Source organism: Microcaecilia unicolor, chromosome 11, assembly GCF_901765095.1.
Source record: "Microcaecilia unicolor chromosome 11, aMicUni1.1, whole genome shotgun sequence".
In the NCBI taxonomy this organism is placed as follows: Eukaryota; Metazoa; Chordata; class Amphibia; order Gymnophiona; family Siphonopidae; genus Microcaecilia; species Microcaecilia unicolor.
Genome location: NC_044041.1, coordinates 94641699 through 94658588, shown reverse-complemented (window position 1 = coordinate 94658588; position 16890 = coordinate 94641699). Strand labels below are relative to the sequence as shown.

Sequence of the window (16890 nt, the reverse complement as noted above, 5' to 3'; positions counted from 1 at the left end):
CTGGGCTGTCGCTTGGCAACTCGCAGCTTCAGCTCCCTCCATAAGTTTTCAATGGGATTAAGGTCTGGTGACTGGCTAGGCCACTCCATGACCCTAATGTGCTTCTTCCTGAGCCACTCCTTTGTTGCCTTGGCTGTATGTTTTGGGTCATTGTCGTGCTGGAAGACCCAGCCACGACCCATTTTTAAGGCCCTGGCGGAGGGAAGGAGGTTGTCACTCAGAATTGTACGGTACATGGCCCCATCCATTTTCCCATTGATGCGGTGAAGTAGTCCTGTGCCCTTAGCAGAGAAACACCCCCAAAACATAACATTTCCACCTCCATGCTTGACAGTGGGGACGGTGTTCTTTGGGTCATAGGCAGCATTTCTCTTCCTCCAAACACGGCGAGTTGAGTTCATGCCAAAGAGCTCAATTTTTGTCTCATCTGACCACAGCACCTTCTCCCAATCACTCTCGGCATCATCCAGGTGTTCACTGGCAAACTTCAGACGGGCCGTCACATGTGCCTTCCGGAGCAGGGGGACCTTGCGGGCACTGCAGGATTGCAATCCGTTATGTCGTAATGTGTTACCAATGGTTTTCGTGGTGACAGTGGTCCCAGCTGCCTTGAGATCATTGACAAGTTCCCCCTTGTAGTTGTAGGCTGATTTCTAACCTTCCTCATGATCAAGGATACCCCACGAGGTGAGATTTTGCGTGGAGCCCCAGATCTTTGTCGATTGACAGTCATTTTGTACTTCTTCCGTTTTCTTACTATGGCACCAACAGTTGTCTCCTTCTCGCCCAGCGTCTTACTGATGGTTTTGTAGCCCATTCCAGCCTTGTGCAGGTGTATGATCTTGTCCCTGACATCCTTAGACAGCTCCTTGCTCTTGGCCATTTTGTAGAGGTTAGAGTCTGACTGATTCACTGAGTCTTTGGACAGGTGTCTTTCATACAGGTGACCATTGCCGACAGCTGTCTGTCATGCAGGTAACGAGTTGATTTGGAGCATCTACCTGGTCTGTAGGGGCCAGATCTCTTACTGGTTGGTGGGGGATCAAATACTTATTTCCCTCTGCAGAATGCAAATAAATTCATATACTTTCCACAATGTGATTTTCCGGATTTAATTTGTGATGTGCTATCTCTCACTGTTACCAATAACCTACCCTTCAATTATGGGCTGCTCATGTCTTTGTCAGTGGGCAAACTTACAAAATCAGCAAGGGATCAAATACTTATTTCCCCCACTGTACATAAAATTTCTCATTGAAATTCACAGCGGTTGTTGAGAAAACGTCAGAAAAACTCCAGTGGGTTACTTTTTTTTTTTTTGCTTCACCCTTATGTTATAGTCTACCTCAAGTTAGGCTCGAAAATGGCAGTTAAGTACCAAAACTGAGATAAACACCAGACATGACTCCGGATTATATGTAGCCCTTAACTATTCCACTACACAATATAACCTTTGGTTCTAGGGACTACCTTAGACTTCATCTTCCAGATTGGAAGAGAGTGCGTTATAAGTCCGTTCTGATTGGTATTTCATAAAAGACTGAAAACTGTCCTTTTTGAGAGGTTTCTGTCCATTAATGGAGTATCTTAGATTGCAACTGGTCATCAATGGTCTATATGTGATGTTTTGTTTATGGCTTTGTAAACCTTGTCTGTTGTTTATTTACTGTTAGCCACATTGAACTCGAGTATGTTCAGGATAATGCGGGGTATAAATGTCAAAATAAATAAATGGCAGTTAGGCTCTGTTCTATAAGGTAGCATCTAAGCCAGGGATATCCAACCTTGGCCCTCACCAGGTCGGGTTTTCAGGATTTCCCCAATGAATATGCATGAGATCTATTTGCAGACAGTAGAGACAATACATGCATATTCATTGGGGAAATCCTGAAAACCCGACCTGGCGAGGGCTGAGGTTTGGCACAGAACAGCAAGGGGGGATGTGAACCTGGGTGGGGTGCACACTTATAGGATACTGTAAGTTGTGTGTGTTTATTTATTTATTTTATTGCATTTGTATCCCATATTTTCCCACCTCTTTGCAGGCTCAGTGTGGCTTACTATATAAGATGAATGGTGGAAATACAATTCGTTACAACTTGGTTATGGATTACATTGTGAAGAGTTATGCGAGACAATCAAAGTGTCATTAAGGAATATAGCAATGGAACAAAACTTTGAAACATAGGAAGGAGATAAAGGGAAGCTAACAGGGCAGTATTAAGATACGAAGACATATGGTAGAAATAGTTCTGTGAGTCAAGGAATGAGTGAGGTGAGGTTACGGGGGATGAGAGTTAAGTGCCACAAATATTTAGTCACCTTTTAAATGATGTAAGTGATATTCCTAAACGTTGGTGTGCAATTTAGGCTCTATTCTATCATAGAATCTGGGTACCCAGATGCCATTATAGAATTCTATTTTGGTGCACTGATTTTTTAGTGCCCTTTATAGAACAGTCCCCAAAGTGACTTACCCAAGTTCACAAGGAATATCAGTGGCAGAAGCAGGATTTGAACTCTGCTTTCTCAAGTTCTTAGCTTACTTCTCTAATGACTAGGCCAACCCTTTCCCCTCTCACCTCTGTAGGCTTACTGGCGGTCCTACAGTGTGCGGCGTATGCTGGAGGAAAAGACCAGTGCTGCCATCTACATCCAGGCCATCTGGAGAGGGTACAAACAGCACAAGTCCTACCGGCAGCAGACGCGGCGGCTTCGAGGATTTCAGGCCCTGTGCCGAGGATACGTTCAACGGAAGAGGTAGGATGACCAAAGGCTTGTGTTTCTCAGCTGAATGAGTGCCTGATTATTGAAGTGCTTTTCCTGTTCTGTGCCTAAAGCAAAATACGCTTCTGAATCAAGCCGTGGATATTGGTTGGCAGTTGTGATCAGTGCAGGATTCAGTTTTTGGTGAACGAGTCTCACTTCTCTTCACTTTTTCTAAACCAGGTTTCAGCATATGGTTCAGGAGAAGCAGAAGGCTGAGGAAGATAAGAAGAAAATGCTGGAAGCACAGCAGAAAGAACAGGAGGAGCACCAGAGGCAGAAAGCTGAACAGGAACAGCAGCTGGTGCAGATGGCGAGACAGGAGAGTAGAGCTGATGGCAAGGCTGGACATGAGCATAAATATGTTCCACAGCATGAAGCTCCCATAATTGAGGATGAGAAGGTGGAGACGTATGTCCTTGATAGGGAGAAATCACTGTTGCTTTCCCAGAGGAGCTGGCCGGAAGGTGTGGACAAAGCCATGAGCAGCCGGGAAAAGCGAGAGAGCCGGAGGCAGAGAGGGCTGGAACACAATAAGCTGCAGAACAAACATATCTTCTCCTCTCTGGATGAGCAGTGCATACCTCCTGGAACATATGGCAGTGATACTCTTAAGCAAAAGAGTAAATTAACAGTAGATGAGGAGAAAAGCAAACTCGAGATGGAGGAGAGATTAATAGATGAGGAGAAAAGCAAACTCGAGATAGAGGAGAGAATCACAGTCAGCCTGAAAGATAGCACGGATGGGAAGAAAGCACTTCCAGATAGCAACGTCTGCAGGGAGATGCCAGGCATGAAGGAGGACCACAAATGCTCCAAACCAGAACCATTGGACAAGGAGACAAGGGAGGCACAGAAGAACGATGTGCAAGACAGCAAACAGTCTAACAGACCATCTACTCTGCCCCTGGATCTAAACAGCCATCTGTCTATAGCTGTGGGAGACTCAGGAAGGCAACCTGAGCATCCTGAAGGCAAAGGCAAGCCAAGTGCGGCTCAGAAACTGAACAAGGATCTGGAGAGCCCCGGTACCTCTCCAATCCAGAGGTACAATGACCAGGAGAGACTGAAAAATGTGGCAGAGAAATGGAAGGGGAAGAGGCACCCTGATGGTGGGCAGAACGATACCACCACAGAGGAAAAAGGGAGTGAGAAGCCCTTGATTGACCAGTCTCTGCAAAAGTCCTCAGTGTAAGAGCAGATTCTTGTATTTGTTAATGCTCTTTCTGCCACTGTCTGTCATAGCACTGTTATATGCCACAGTCATGGTTGCAGCCCCCTAAGTTAGCAAGGGTGGCTGCAGTGCATATTCCCAGCTGGCAGCTGGCAGTGTGGTGAGAGGGCACTGGGGAGAGGGAGATTGTATAGGTTTTCTGAAATGAAATCAACAGGCACAAGAGGGGGTTTTACCTTCGATCAACATTCCGATATTAATGATTTGTAGATGCTTAACATAATGACATAGAGGGCGATATTCAGTCAGCTGTGCTCAGCGTTTTGCCGAGCTTCTAGCACTAAATATCTCGTTTTGCGGAGCTGGTTTTGTCTTATATTCAGCACTTAACTGGCTATGGGTTACCACATGAAGATAGGACAACCTTTTATAAATGGGACCATGTGTGGTTAACCTGGCCAGTTAAGTGCTGAATATCGGCACTTAACCAGCCAAGTGCCAACCCCGCCCCCAGAATGCCCCCTAAATAGCCGGTTTGCAGTTAAGCACTAGCCAGTTATTTTCAGTGGTGCTAACCAGTTAAGTGCCACAAAAATGACCAGTTTGCCCTGAACAGGTGACTTAACTGACCAGGAGCCATTTCTGGCCAGTTAAATCGTGTCAAATATTGACCCCCATAGTGTTTGTCCTGCAAAACTGAGGCTGGTCAGAGTTCTGTAGTGTTTGTCTTGCTGTGTGTAAAATCCTCTTCTATCCATCCAGCCATCTTTTGTTCTTGGATGAAGTCTTTAGTGTGCATAAAAACATAAGAATCACTATACTAGGTCTGACCAAATGTCCATCAAGCCCAGAATCCTGTTTCCAACAGTGGGCAATCCGGGTCACAAGCACCTGGCAGGATCCCAAAGAGTAGCTAGATTCCCACAGGTAAGCAGTGGCTTTCCCCAGGTCTAACGTAATAATGGTCTATTGACTTTGTCCTCCAAGAATTTGTCCAAACCTTTTTTTAAACTCACATACACTAACTGTTTTTACCGCATCCAAAGCTTAACTATGTGCTGAATAAAAAATATTTTCTCCTATTTGTTTTAAATGTATTACTATGTGACTTTATGGTGTGTCTTCTAGTCTTTTTTTTTTTTTTTTTGTAAAGAATAAACAGTAATTTCCATTTACCTGTTCCATTCCACTCAGCGAATGCTACATACCTGTAGAAGGTATTCTCCGAGGACAGCAGGCTGATTGTTCTCACTGATGGGTGACGTCCACGGCAGCCCCTCCAATCGGAATCTTCACTAGCAAAGTCCTTTGCTAGCCCTCGCGCGCACCGCGCATGCGCGGCCGTCTTCCCGCCCGAAACCAGCTCGAGCCGGCCAGTCTCATATGTAGCAAGACAAAGACAAGGGAAGACACAACTCCAAAGGGGAGGCGGGCGGGCTTGTGAGAACAATCAGCCTGCTGTCCTCGGAGAATACCTTCTACAGGTATGTAGCATTCGCTTTCTCCGAGGACAAGCAGGCTGCTTGTTCTCACTGATGGGGTATCCCTAGCCCCCAGGCTCACTCAAAACAACAACCATGGTCAATTGGGCCTCGCAACGGCGAGGACATAACTGAGATTGACCTAAAAAATTTACCAACTAACTGAGAGTGCAGCCTGGAACAGAACAAACAGGGCCCTCGGGGGGTGGAGTTGGATCCTAAAGCCCAAACAGGTTCTGAAGAACTGACTGCCCGAACCGACTGTCGCGTCGGGTATCCTGCTGCAGGCAGTAATGAGATGTGAATGTGTGGACAGATGACCACGTCGCAGCTTTGCAAATTTCTTCAATGGAGGCTGACTTCAAGTGGGCTACCGACGCAGCCATGGCTTTAACATTATGAGCCGTGACATGACCCTCAAGAGCCAGCCCCGCCTGGGCGTAAGTGAAGGAAATGCAATCTGCTAGCCAATTGGATATGATGCGTTTCCCCACAGCCACTCCCCTCCTATTGGGATCAAAAGAAACAAACAATTGGGCGGACTGTCTGTTGGGCTGCGTCCGCTCCAGATAGAAGGCCAATGCTCTCTTGCAGTCCAATGTGTGCAGCTGACGCTCAGCAGGGCAGGAATGAGGACGGGGAAAGAATGTTGGCAAGACAATTGACTGGTTCAGATGGAACTCCGACACGACCTTTGGCAAGAACTTAGGGTGAGTGCGGAGGACTACTCTGTTATGATGAAATTTGGTGTAAGGGGCCTGGGCTACCAGGGCCTGAAGCTCACTGACTCTACGAGCTGAAGTAACTGCCACCAAGAAAATGACCTTCCAGGTCAAGTACTTCAGATGGCAGGAGTTCAGTGGCTCAAAAGGAGGTTTCATCAGCTGGGTGAGAACGACATTGAGATCCCATGACACTGTAGGAGGCTTGACAGGGGGCTTTGACAAAAGCAAACCTCTCATGAAGCGAACAACTAAAGGCTGTCCCGAGATCGGCTTACCTTCCACATGGTAATGGTATGCACTGATTGCACTAAGGTGAACCCTTACAGAGTTGGTCTTTAGGCCAGACTCAGACAAGTGCAGAAGGTATTCAAGCAGGGTCTGTGTAGGACAAGAGCGAGGATCTAGGGTCTTGCTGTCACACCAGACGGCAAACCTCCTCCATAGAAAGAAGTAACTCCTCTTAGTGGAATCTTTCCTGGAAGCAAGCAAGACACGGGAGACACCCTCTGACAGACCCAAAGAGGCAAAGTCTACGCTCTCAACATCCAGGCCGTGAGAGCCAGGGACCGGAGGCTGGGATGCAGAAGAGCCCCTTCGTCCTGCGTGATGAGGGTCGGAAAACACTCCAATCTCCACGGTTCTTCGGAGGATAACTCCAGAAGAAGAGGGAACCAGATCTGACGCGGCCAAAAGGGACCAATCAGAATCATGGTGCCTCGGTCTTGCTTGAGTTTCAACAAAGTCTTCCCCACCAGAGGAATGGGAGGATAAGCATACAGCAGGCCCTCCCCCCAATGCAGGAGGAAGGCATCCGATGCCAGTCTGCCGTGGGCCTGAAGCCTGGAACAGAACTGAGGGACTTTGTGGTTTGCTCGAGATGCGAAGAGATCCACCAAGGGGGTGCCCCACGCTTGGAAGATCTGGCGCACCACTCGGGAATTGAGCGACCACTCGTGAGGTTGCATAATCCTGCTCAACCTGTAGGCCAGACTGTTGTTTACGCCTGCCAGATATGTGGCTTGGAGCACCATGCCGTGACGGCGAGCCCAGAGCCACATGCTGACGGCTTCCTGACACGGGGCGAGATCCGGTGCCCCCCTGCTTGTTGACGTAGTACATGGCAACCTGGTTGTCTGTCTGAATTTGGATAATTTGGTGGGACAGCCGATCTCTGAAAGCCTTCAGAGCGTTCCAGATCGCTCGCAACTCCAGGAGATTGATCTGTAGATCGCGTTCCTGGAGGGACCAGCTTCCTTGGGTGTGAAGCCCATCGACATGAGCTCCCCATCCCAGGAGACGCATCCGTGGTCAGCACTTTTTGTGGCTGAGGAATTTGGAAAGGACGTCCCAGAGTCAAATTGGAGCAAATCGTCCACCAATACAGGGATTCGAGAAAACTCGTGGACAGGTGGATCACGTCTTCTACATCCCCAGCAGCCTGAAACCACTGGGAAGCTAGGGTCCATTGAGCAGATCTCATGTGAAGGCGGGCCATGGGAGTCACATGAACTGTGGAGGCCATGTGGCCCAGTAATCTCAACATCTGCCGAGCTGTGATCTGCTGGGACGCTCGCACCCGCGAGACGAGGGACAACAAGTTGTTGGCCCTCGCCTCTGGGAGATAGGCGCGAGCCGTCCGAGAATCCAGCAGAGCTCCTATGAATTCGAGTCACTGCGCCGGGAGAAGATGGGACTTTGGGTAATTTATCACAAACCCCAGTAGCTCCAGGAGGCGAATAGTCATCTGCATGGACTGCAGGGCTCCTGCCTCGGACGTGTTCTTCACCAGCCAATCGTCGAGATATGGGAACACGTGCACCCCCAGCCTGCGAAGTGCTGCTGCTACTACAGCCAAGCACTTTGTGAACACCCTGGGCGCAGAGGCGAGCCCAAAGGGTAGCACACAGTACTGGAAGTGACGTGTGCCCAGCTGAAATCGCAGATACTGTCTGTGAGCTGGCAGTATCGGGATGTGTGTGTAGGCATCCTTCAAGTCCAGAGAGCATAGCCAATCGTTTTCCTGAATCATGGGAAGTAGGGTGCCCAGGGAAAGCATCCTGAACTTCTCTTTGACCAGATATTTGTTCAGGGCCCTTAGGTCTAGGATGGGACGCATCCCCCCTGTTTTCTTTTCCACAAGGAAGTACCTGGAATAGAATCCCAGCCCTTCTTGCCTGGATGGCACGGGCTCGACCGCATTGGCGCTGAGAAGGACGGAGAGTTCCTCTGCAAGTACCTGCTTGTGCTGGAAGCTGTAAGACTGAGCTCCCGGTGGACAATTTGGAGGTTTTGAGGCCAAATTGAGGGTGTATCCCTGCCGGACTATTTGGAGAACCCACTGATCGGAGGTTATGAGAGGCCACCTTTGGTGAAAAGCTTTCAACCTCCCTCCGACTGGCAGGTCGCCCGGCACTGACACTTGGATGGCGGCTATGCTCTGCTGGAGCCAGTCAAAAGCTCGCCCCTTGCTTTTGCTGGGGAGCCGAGGGGCCTTGCTGAGTCGCACGCTGCTGACGAGAGCGAGCGCGCTGGGGCTTAGCCTGGGCCGCAGGCTGTCGAGAAGGAGGGTTGTACCTACGCTTGCCAGAAGAGTAGGGAACAGTCTTCCTTCCCCCGAAAAATCGTCTACCTGTAGAGGTAGAAGCTGAAGGCTGCCGGCGGGAGAACTTGTCGAATGCGGTATCCCGCTGGTGGAGATGCTCTACCACCTGTTCGACCTTCTCTCCAAAAATATTGTCCGCACGGCAAGGCGAGTCCGCAATCCGCTGCTGGAGTCTATTCTCCAGGTCGGAGGCACGCAGCCATGAGAGCCTGCGCATCACCACACCTTGAGCAGCGGCCCTGGACGCAACATCAAAGGTGTCATACACCCCTCTGGCCAGGAATTTTCTGCACGCCTTCAGCTGCCTGACCACCTCCTGAAATGGCTTGCTCAGGAGGGAGCGCATCAACCAAGCCCGCCAACTGCCGCACATTGTTCCGCATGTGTATGCTCGTGTAGAGCTGGTAAGACTGGATTTTGGCCACGAGCATAGAAGAATGGTAGGCCTTCCTCCCAAAGGAGTCTAAGGTTCTAGAGTCTTTGCCCGGGGGCGCCGAAGCATGCTCCCTAGAACTCTTAGCCTTCTTTAGGGCCAAATCCACAACTCCAGAGTCATGAGGCAACTGGGTGCGCATCAGCTCTGGGTCCCCATGGATCCGGTACTGGGACTCGATCTTCTTGGGAATGTGGGGATTAGTTAGAGGTTTTGTCCAGTTCGCAAGCAATGTCTTTTTTAGGACATGGTGCAAGGGAACAGTGGACGCTTCCTTAGGTGGAGAAGGATAGTCCAGGAGCTCAAACATTTCAGCCCTGGGCTCGTCCTCCACAACCACCGGGAAGGGGATGGCCGTAGACATCTCCCGGACAAAGGAAGCGAAAGACAGACTCTCAGGAGGAGAAAGCTGTCTTTCAGGGGAGGGAGTGGGATCAGAAGGAAGACCCTCAGACTCCTCGTCAGAGAAATATCTGGGGTCTTCCTCTTCCTCCCACGAGGCCTCACCTTCGGTGTCAGACACAAGTTCACGAACCTGTGTCTGCAACCTCGCCCGGCTCGACTCCGTGGAGCCACGTCCACGATGGGGGCGTCGAGAGGTAGACTCCCTCGCCCGCATCGGCGAAGCTCCCTCCGCCGACGTAGTCGGGGAGCCCTCCTGGGAGGTGGCCGCAGTCGGCACCGCACGCGGTACCCACGTCGGGGACCTCACCCCGGGCGATGGGCCAGCCGGCGCCACGCTCGACGGTACCGGAGGCGCAAGCACCGCCGGTACCGGAGGGGTAGGGCGCAACAGCTCTCCCAGAATCTCTGGGAGAACGGCCCGGAGGCTCTCGTTCAGAGCGGCTGCAGAGAAAGGCAGAGAGGTCGATGCAGGCGTCGACGTCAGAACTTGTTCCGGGCGTGGAGGCTGTTCCGGGCTGTCCAGAGTGGAGCGCATCGACACCTCCTGAACAGAGGGTGAGCGGTCCTCTCGGTGCCGATGCCTGCTGGGTGCCGACTCCCTCGGCGACCCAGAGCTCTCGGTGCCGACGCGGGGAGGAGACCGGTGTCGATGCTTCTTCGACTTCTTCCGAAGCATGTCACCGGAGCTCCCCGGCACCGACGAGGAGGACGTAGAATCCAGCCGTCGCTTCCTCGGGGCCGAGGCCGAAGGAGGTCGGTCTCGGGGGGGGGCTGTACCGCAGGAGCCCTCAGGGTAGGGGGAGACCCACCCGAAGGCTCACCACCACCAGCAGGGGAATGGACAGCCCTCACCTGCACTCCAGACGATGCACCACCGTCCGACGACATCAGCAGACGAGGTCCCGGTACCACCGACGTCGATGCAGTCGCCCAATGCCTCAGCGCCGATGCAGAGACTCGATGCCTCGATGCACCCGATACACTAGCAGCCGAGGAAGAAGGTCTGGACGCTGACGACGTCGATGCACTCGATGCCCCCGGTGCCGATGCCGACGAGCCCGAGAACAAAACGTTCCACTGGGCCAATCTCGCTACCTGAGTCCGCCTTTGTAACAGGGAACACAGACTACAGTTCTGAGGACGGTGCTCGGCCCCCAGACACTGAAGACACGACGAGTGCCTATCAGTGAGCGAAATTACCCGGGCGCACTGGGTGCACTTCTTGAAGCCGCTGGCAGGCTTCGATGTCATGGGCGGAAAAATCACGCCGGCGAAATCAAAAGCCGAAATGGCGAAATTGAGCACCAAAACTTTGAGGGAGAAAAATCTCGACCGAGGCCGAAAAGAGGCCTACCCCGACGACGAAAGAAAACTTACCGGGGCAAAATCTGAAAATACGGGAAGGGGTAAAATGAAACCCGAGGGGGCTTCCGGAGCACTTACCGAACAGTTTTAAAGGATTTTCCAAAGAAAAAACACGTCGAAAAAAAAGGACGCGCGAGGTCGACTTTCCGGGGCTCGACACGGCGAAAACACGACCGTACCGAGTGCGGACGAAAGAAGACTGGCCGGCTCGAGCCGGTTTCGGGCGGGAAGACGGCCGCGCATGCGCGGTGCGCGCGGGCTAGCAAAGGACTTTGCTAGTGAAGATTCCAATTGGAGGGGCTGCCGTGGACATCACCCATCAGTGAGAACAAGTAGCCTGCTTGTCCTCGGAGAAAGAATTTTATAGACCTCTATCATATTTCCCCTCAGCCATCTCTTGTCCAAGCTGAAGTTTAACCTCTTTAGCCTTCCCTCATTTTTGTTGCCCTTCTCTGTACCTTTTCTAATCCTGCTATATCTTTTTTGATGTATTGTGTGGTCACACCATGGAGCAATACATGCCTAATGATTTGAATCACTAACTACAACAGCCATTCTCTCTGAGGAGACACGTGAAGGGCAGCTTCCTGCCACACCAAGGTGATGCTGTTCATTCAGGTGACCTTTCTCTTCCATGGCACCACAGACACTTCCAGACTGGGGTTGGGGCTTCTTCTATGTCCCTAAAGGTTTCTTCTATATGCCTGTCTACCTCAGCTCCTCTAAGTCTGCTACTCAAGTCTCCAGAGATTAGATTTTTCCCCTGATAGCCAGGAGCTTTTTGCACCGAGTGCACACATAAATCGCTCACCAATATTGCCCAGTTCCTAACAAATCTAAATCCGTCTTCTATCATCTCTTCCAGACATTGAGACTCTGTTCTGCCTGGCTCTTGGTCCTGCACATGGAATGGGCCTCCACGTTAGTATGTTGGATGCACAAGAGTCATAGATATATGCTACTGTGTGATGAGTGTGCAAAATTTCTCTCATGCCACCCCTCACTATGCTGTGGGATCTTGTGAATCTGCCTCTTCTTTGTATAATATCTACAGTCAGACTGCAGAATGGGTAAATGGGAACTCAATAAAGGCCATGCATCCATTAAAATTAATTTTCAAACATCTCATGAAAAATAAGGTCTCCTGTTTTGCTGTAGCTTGTAAGTAAGAACTGTGAACAATCCAGTTAAATAATGTTGTTTTTATGTATTTATTTTGTTAATTGTAGAAAAAGCATTGGTCCATTGCTGGATGATAGCTCCACAAAAGCTCTTCCTGCACCTTTAAATCAGGTATTTATCCTCTCCTCCTTTCAGGGCAGCTTTCCTGGTTTCAGATCTCACTTGAATTAAAATCCCTTTCTACACCCTAACCCCCCCCCCTCCCCCCCAGGTGTTGTCTTTATTTTGGGCATTATTCACTAATCCATAATACGATGAGTCTAGCCACAGTGTCTTTTAACCTTGGTATTTAGAAAACTTCTGTAGAATTCTCCTTAAATTAGTGATTGCTGATACTCTGTTGGGCCCAGAAGATTTCATTCTAGGCCTCTGGAAAGAAATACTCTTAACAGCTTGAGAAGCAGAAGAATTAGGATGTATGCGTAGGCAATTAATTTGTTGTTTAAACAAAAGGCAAAATCATGAATATAATTTATAATTTGTTAGATTTTTTTATTTCCTTCCACAGGGTGAATTAATCTTATAACATTTGTAACCGTCTCTGGGAAAAGGTGATTAAAGTAGTGGATCCAAAATGTTGAGAATGGCTTATTTTTCATGTCTTGGGTCCATAAGCAGTCTGAAAAAGTTACATGTTTGAACTTCTGTAACTTTTTTATTGTTTCACATAAAAGAATAAAGTTTAGACTGTTGTATTACACATTGTTTGCTATAACAGAATTCATTAAAACCTCATTTTTATTTTGTTTCTGGTGACTTGTCACCTTTTCCCAAAGATGGTCACATATTTAAATTCTCTTGCGATGCAACTGCACACATGTGGTGTGAATCAATAGGGGTGTTGCTGTGCTATAATCACAGCCAGCTTTGCACATGTATTTTGTTTCCAAGGGATGGAGAGAAAGTGATTTTGCCCAAGGGAGGCCCGTGACAGGGTGGAGTCAACAGACATCTTGGGATTTCTCCTTAATTGCAGTCAATGCTAAACCCATAAGGCCAGTCAGTCCTCTTCCCATTCATGACTGAGAGTTGTCATTCTGTAGTAACCCATGATCATTAGGTGTTTGTTTGTTTGTTTGTTTGTTTGTTAATTTTTAAATACCAGGTATCTACAAATGGAATAGAGAGTGACAAGGGCAGCAAAAAACAGGTCGTTCAGAAGAAGAAATCCAATGAGCATCCACCTCACCCAGAAATTACTGCGGAGCCCAAGTATGTCTCATGACCATCTGTCCACATACAGAGCGCACAATTCAATTGTCATGTTTTGTATAGAACAGCTCTGAAGACTTCCTCAAATTTAAAAAACTCTTAGTGCAAAGATTCCACAATAGCAAACAAGAGATGCCTGTGAGTGGGGAAGGGGCAGGGGAGCGAGAGGTGCAGGCAGGTGGGGAAGGAGCAGGGGAGCGAGAGGTGCCTGTGGGTATTAGAGGCAGGGTTTATCTTTTAGATTTGGTTACTCCTCTTTCCAAATCTGAGCCCAAAGCAAGTTACAGCCAGGTTTACTAGGTATTTCCATATCGCCAGATGATTTGCAATCTAAATGTTGTACCTGAGGGTGAAGTGACTTGCTGAGGGTCACAAGGTGTGTTGATGGGATTTGGTACCTGTGGTTTGGGGAAGGCAGGGGAGCAAAAGCTACATATAGCTGTAGGAATGGATGGGAGGTGTTTAGGGGAAGGAGGTGTTATTGGATGAGGCATATAGGAATATGTATCTTGTTTTCTCTAGATCAACACATAAAAGTCCTCTCTACAAACTCTGGGGCAAGAGGCAAGAAAAGAAGTACTCTAAAGAACTGTCTCAAACCTCTTTGGGAAATGAGAGTGTTGCAGTGATCAGTGCTGTGTCCGATACCATGGCAACAAAGAAAACTGGAGAAGGTACATTTTACAGTCTCTTTAATGAAACATTTCAAAGAAGCTGAACCCTTGGAAATAGCTGTTTGTACACCAAGCAGCCATGATCAATTCCTGTCAGGTCACATGCCATATTGGTTCTTTTGTTTTGTTTTTAAACTTTACTTAAGTTGCCCCTATAATTTCCTTGATTCACTAGGGGCTGCCATGCTGTCACAGAGAAAAGGAACCTGAAGAAGTTGTCAAATCTGTGTCCCTGACTCCAGGCAGGAGCCACTGGACCTGAATCATCTCAGAGAGCTATTTAATTATCTTAAAGTGACCTTGAATGGCTCTTCCATCACCCAGGTAAGAGCCATTCAAGGTCACTTTAAGATAATGACCTTTGGGTGAGGGGAGTTGAGGGTTGTTGCTCTTGTTGATATGTGTCTGTATTCTTTGTGAAGATGTTTCACGATTTATTTGAATAATAAAATGTTTAAACATAAAATTATGTAACTAGACAAGATTTCAGTGAAATGAGGTATGATACTTGTACAGAGCTGAAATGAGCTTAACTAACTTAATCACCTTAAGAAACCGATGGTACGTGATAACGAGTTAGTGAGAGTGGAGAAAAAGACCTCAGTAGTCAACGCGTGGCAGCAGAACAATAAATGCACTCAGTGCCCGCATTTCTCTGTCTCCGTTCTTATCATTGGTCAAAAAACTCCACTGTGTGTGAGTACAAGTATGTTATGACCAGTTATAAATGAAAAACTTAAATGGTCTAAGTCATATTACTTTGACATAAAATGCCCCTGAATGGAGATTCAGCCGCCTCCTCCCAATTACCCTTAGAATGGGTACTTTGCCAAACTATGTATGTGGGTAAATTGGAAACTCAGCAGCTCCCCCTTCCCCCTGCTAAAATGTACAGGCAGGTTTCCACAGTATAAGGTCAATTCTGTAACTGGTCCCTGCATCTGCGCACCGCCTACATGCATAAATATACAGGACACTGGTGTTTATGTACATAAGTGCAAGCATGACACCCAAGTGCATTCTGTAACAGTGCGTGTAAGTGGCATAGCGTGTAAATGAGAAAGGGGATGAGTTTGATGTACTGCCTTTCTGTGGTTACAATCCAAGCGTTTATATATTATATACAGGTCCTTATTTTGAGGCGAATGGTCTCACTTGTTTTGCATGTAATAATTATTATGAGGTTAGAAGTGCAGTCGTGATGACCTCACATAGAATATCTTCTGATTGATCTCAAGGTAGACTGAGAAATGTCACGTGTGGCTCAACAAATGGTGTGAATGCGTCAGATCCAGCTAGTGTGAATTAACCTATGGCAGCTGAGCCCGGCTGTAACAAAGAGTGGACCATAAGGGCAACCACCAGGGCACAAAGCCGCTTGGGGGCAAAATATGACCAAATGTGAACCGACACCAGATGACCAGCCAGAAAGACTGCTATTCTTCTACCATTAGGGTTTGAAGAGGAGAAAGAGAAAAGGGACTGAGATCAGAGTGAGTGAAGAGAGAGGGGTGGGGACAGAGATGCACTTCCCTGGTTGCTGAAGTGCCTAGTTTTAGTTTCAGGCATAGATTATAGAAATATCGAGGGATAGGGGAAGGGACATCTTAAGTGAAATGGGGTGAATAGTAGTTCAAGCCTCCCAAGATCTGTCACTGTAAGATCTTAGTATCTTGATGTATAACCTCAGCACATCAATACACCCTGAAGTCTTTTTATATTTCTGAAATATCCTTTAATGAATAACAAACAGTTTACTCACAAATCAGAAGAGGTGCTTCTTAGCACAGAGCCTTCGTGTTCTGAAAGCTGCCTCAGTAGATGGAATTAGACCTGAGAAAAGGGGGCAGTTCTACTACTTAAGTAGAAAAGCAGTTCACAGGTAGAACAGCTCACAGATGGGAGATTGAAAATGCAATATCTCATTGGCAAGATATACATGAGAATATTTATGAGAATATTTGAGATATTTATGAAGTAAAAAACCGAGTTCTCTCCAGTGAGTCTATGAGGACAAGTGCTGACAGAAAATAAGATGGAGACGGCCATCAAGTCAGTCAGAGAGAGCACCTGGACAGGACTGGAGAGGGGAGGGGCTCTCTCAAGCCCACAGAACAAGAGGCCAAAAGGACCAATGAGGACAGAGCCAAGTTAGGCTGAGCAAAAAGGCCTAGGCAACAGCACACCACTAATAACAGTTTTCTAAACAAGTGTGTCTGCACTACCTGTGAACTTCATTTCACATAATGCCTTGCTTATTTAACATTACAGTGACTACATTAAACACATTACAGGAATGTATCCCAACCAGGCAAGGCTGTCAAAGGACAGAACAATAGTAGTACTTGTTCCACACACAAAGGCTGCTTCCTTTCTTGAAACATCTCCATCCAGGCCCTCTTCTGCCGGCAGGTATATTCAACACTGTCAATGGCAGGGAGGGGAACTGAGAATTTTTGTCATGATTAGGTCTCATGCATGTGTCCAGTGCAGGTTCTAATTGTGACCTTTACTGTACCAAATTATTTGGGAGGATCAATAGAAAAACTGCAGGATAGCAGTTTCCACAGTGGCAAGAAAACTGGACCTCAGGCATCATGAATGTTCTGTTACCAGCTGGCATCATTTCTTTATTTTTATTTTAAGGAAGAATTGTATTAGAAGAAGCAAAAAGTACACTTAAGAAAAATTACTGTTACAAGAACAATAAAATACCAATAAAAAGCTTAACTTCTAGTAGTTGGGAAGTAAGACCGGTGCTGGGCAGACTTCTGTGGTCTGTGCCCCAAAATTGACAGGGAGAGATGGAGATTAAGTGTTAAATCACAAAAAAGTAGTTTAATTCTACAAGATATGATAACAAATAATCTT

General features: G+C 47.9%; 1 protein-coding gene across 1 annotated transcript in view; it reads left to right on the top strand.

Annotated features, from left to right (window-relative positions):
• The window catches only part of MYO9B (myosin IXB), a 288631-nt gene that overhangs the window by 212335 nt on the left and 59406 nt on the right, over nt 1-16890 (top strand). The window contains exons 23-27 of the mRNA XM_030219714.1: nt 2591-2760; nt 2950-3957; nt 12181-12244; nt 13239-13345; nt 13868-14019. Of these exons, the coding sequence (XP_030075574.1) occupies nt 2591-2760; nt 2950-3957; nt 12181-12244; nt 13239-13345; nt 13868-14019 (1501 nt within the window). The remainder of the gene's footprint in view (nt 1-2590; nt 2761-2949; nt 3958-12180; nt 12245-13238; nt 13346-13867; nt 14020-16890) is intronic.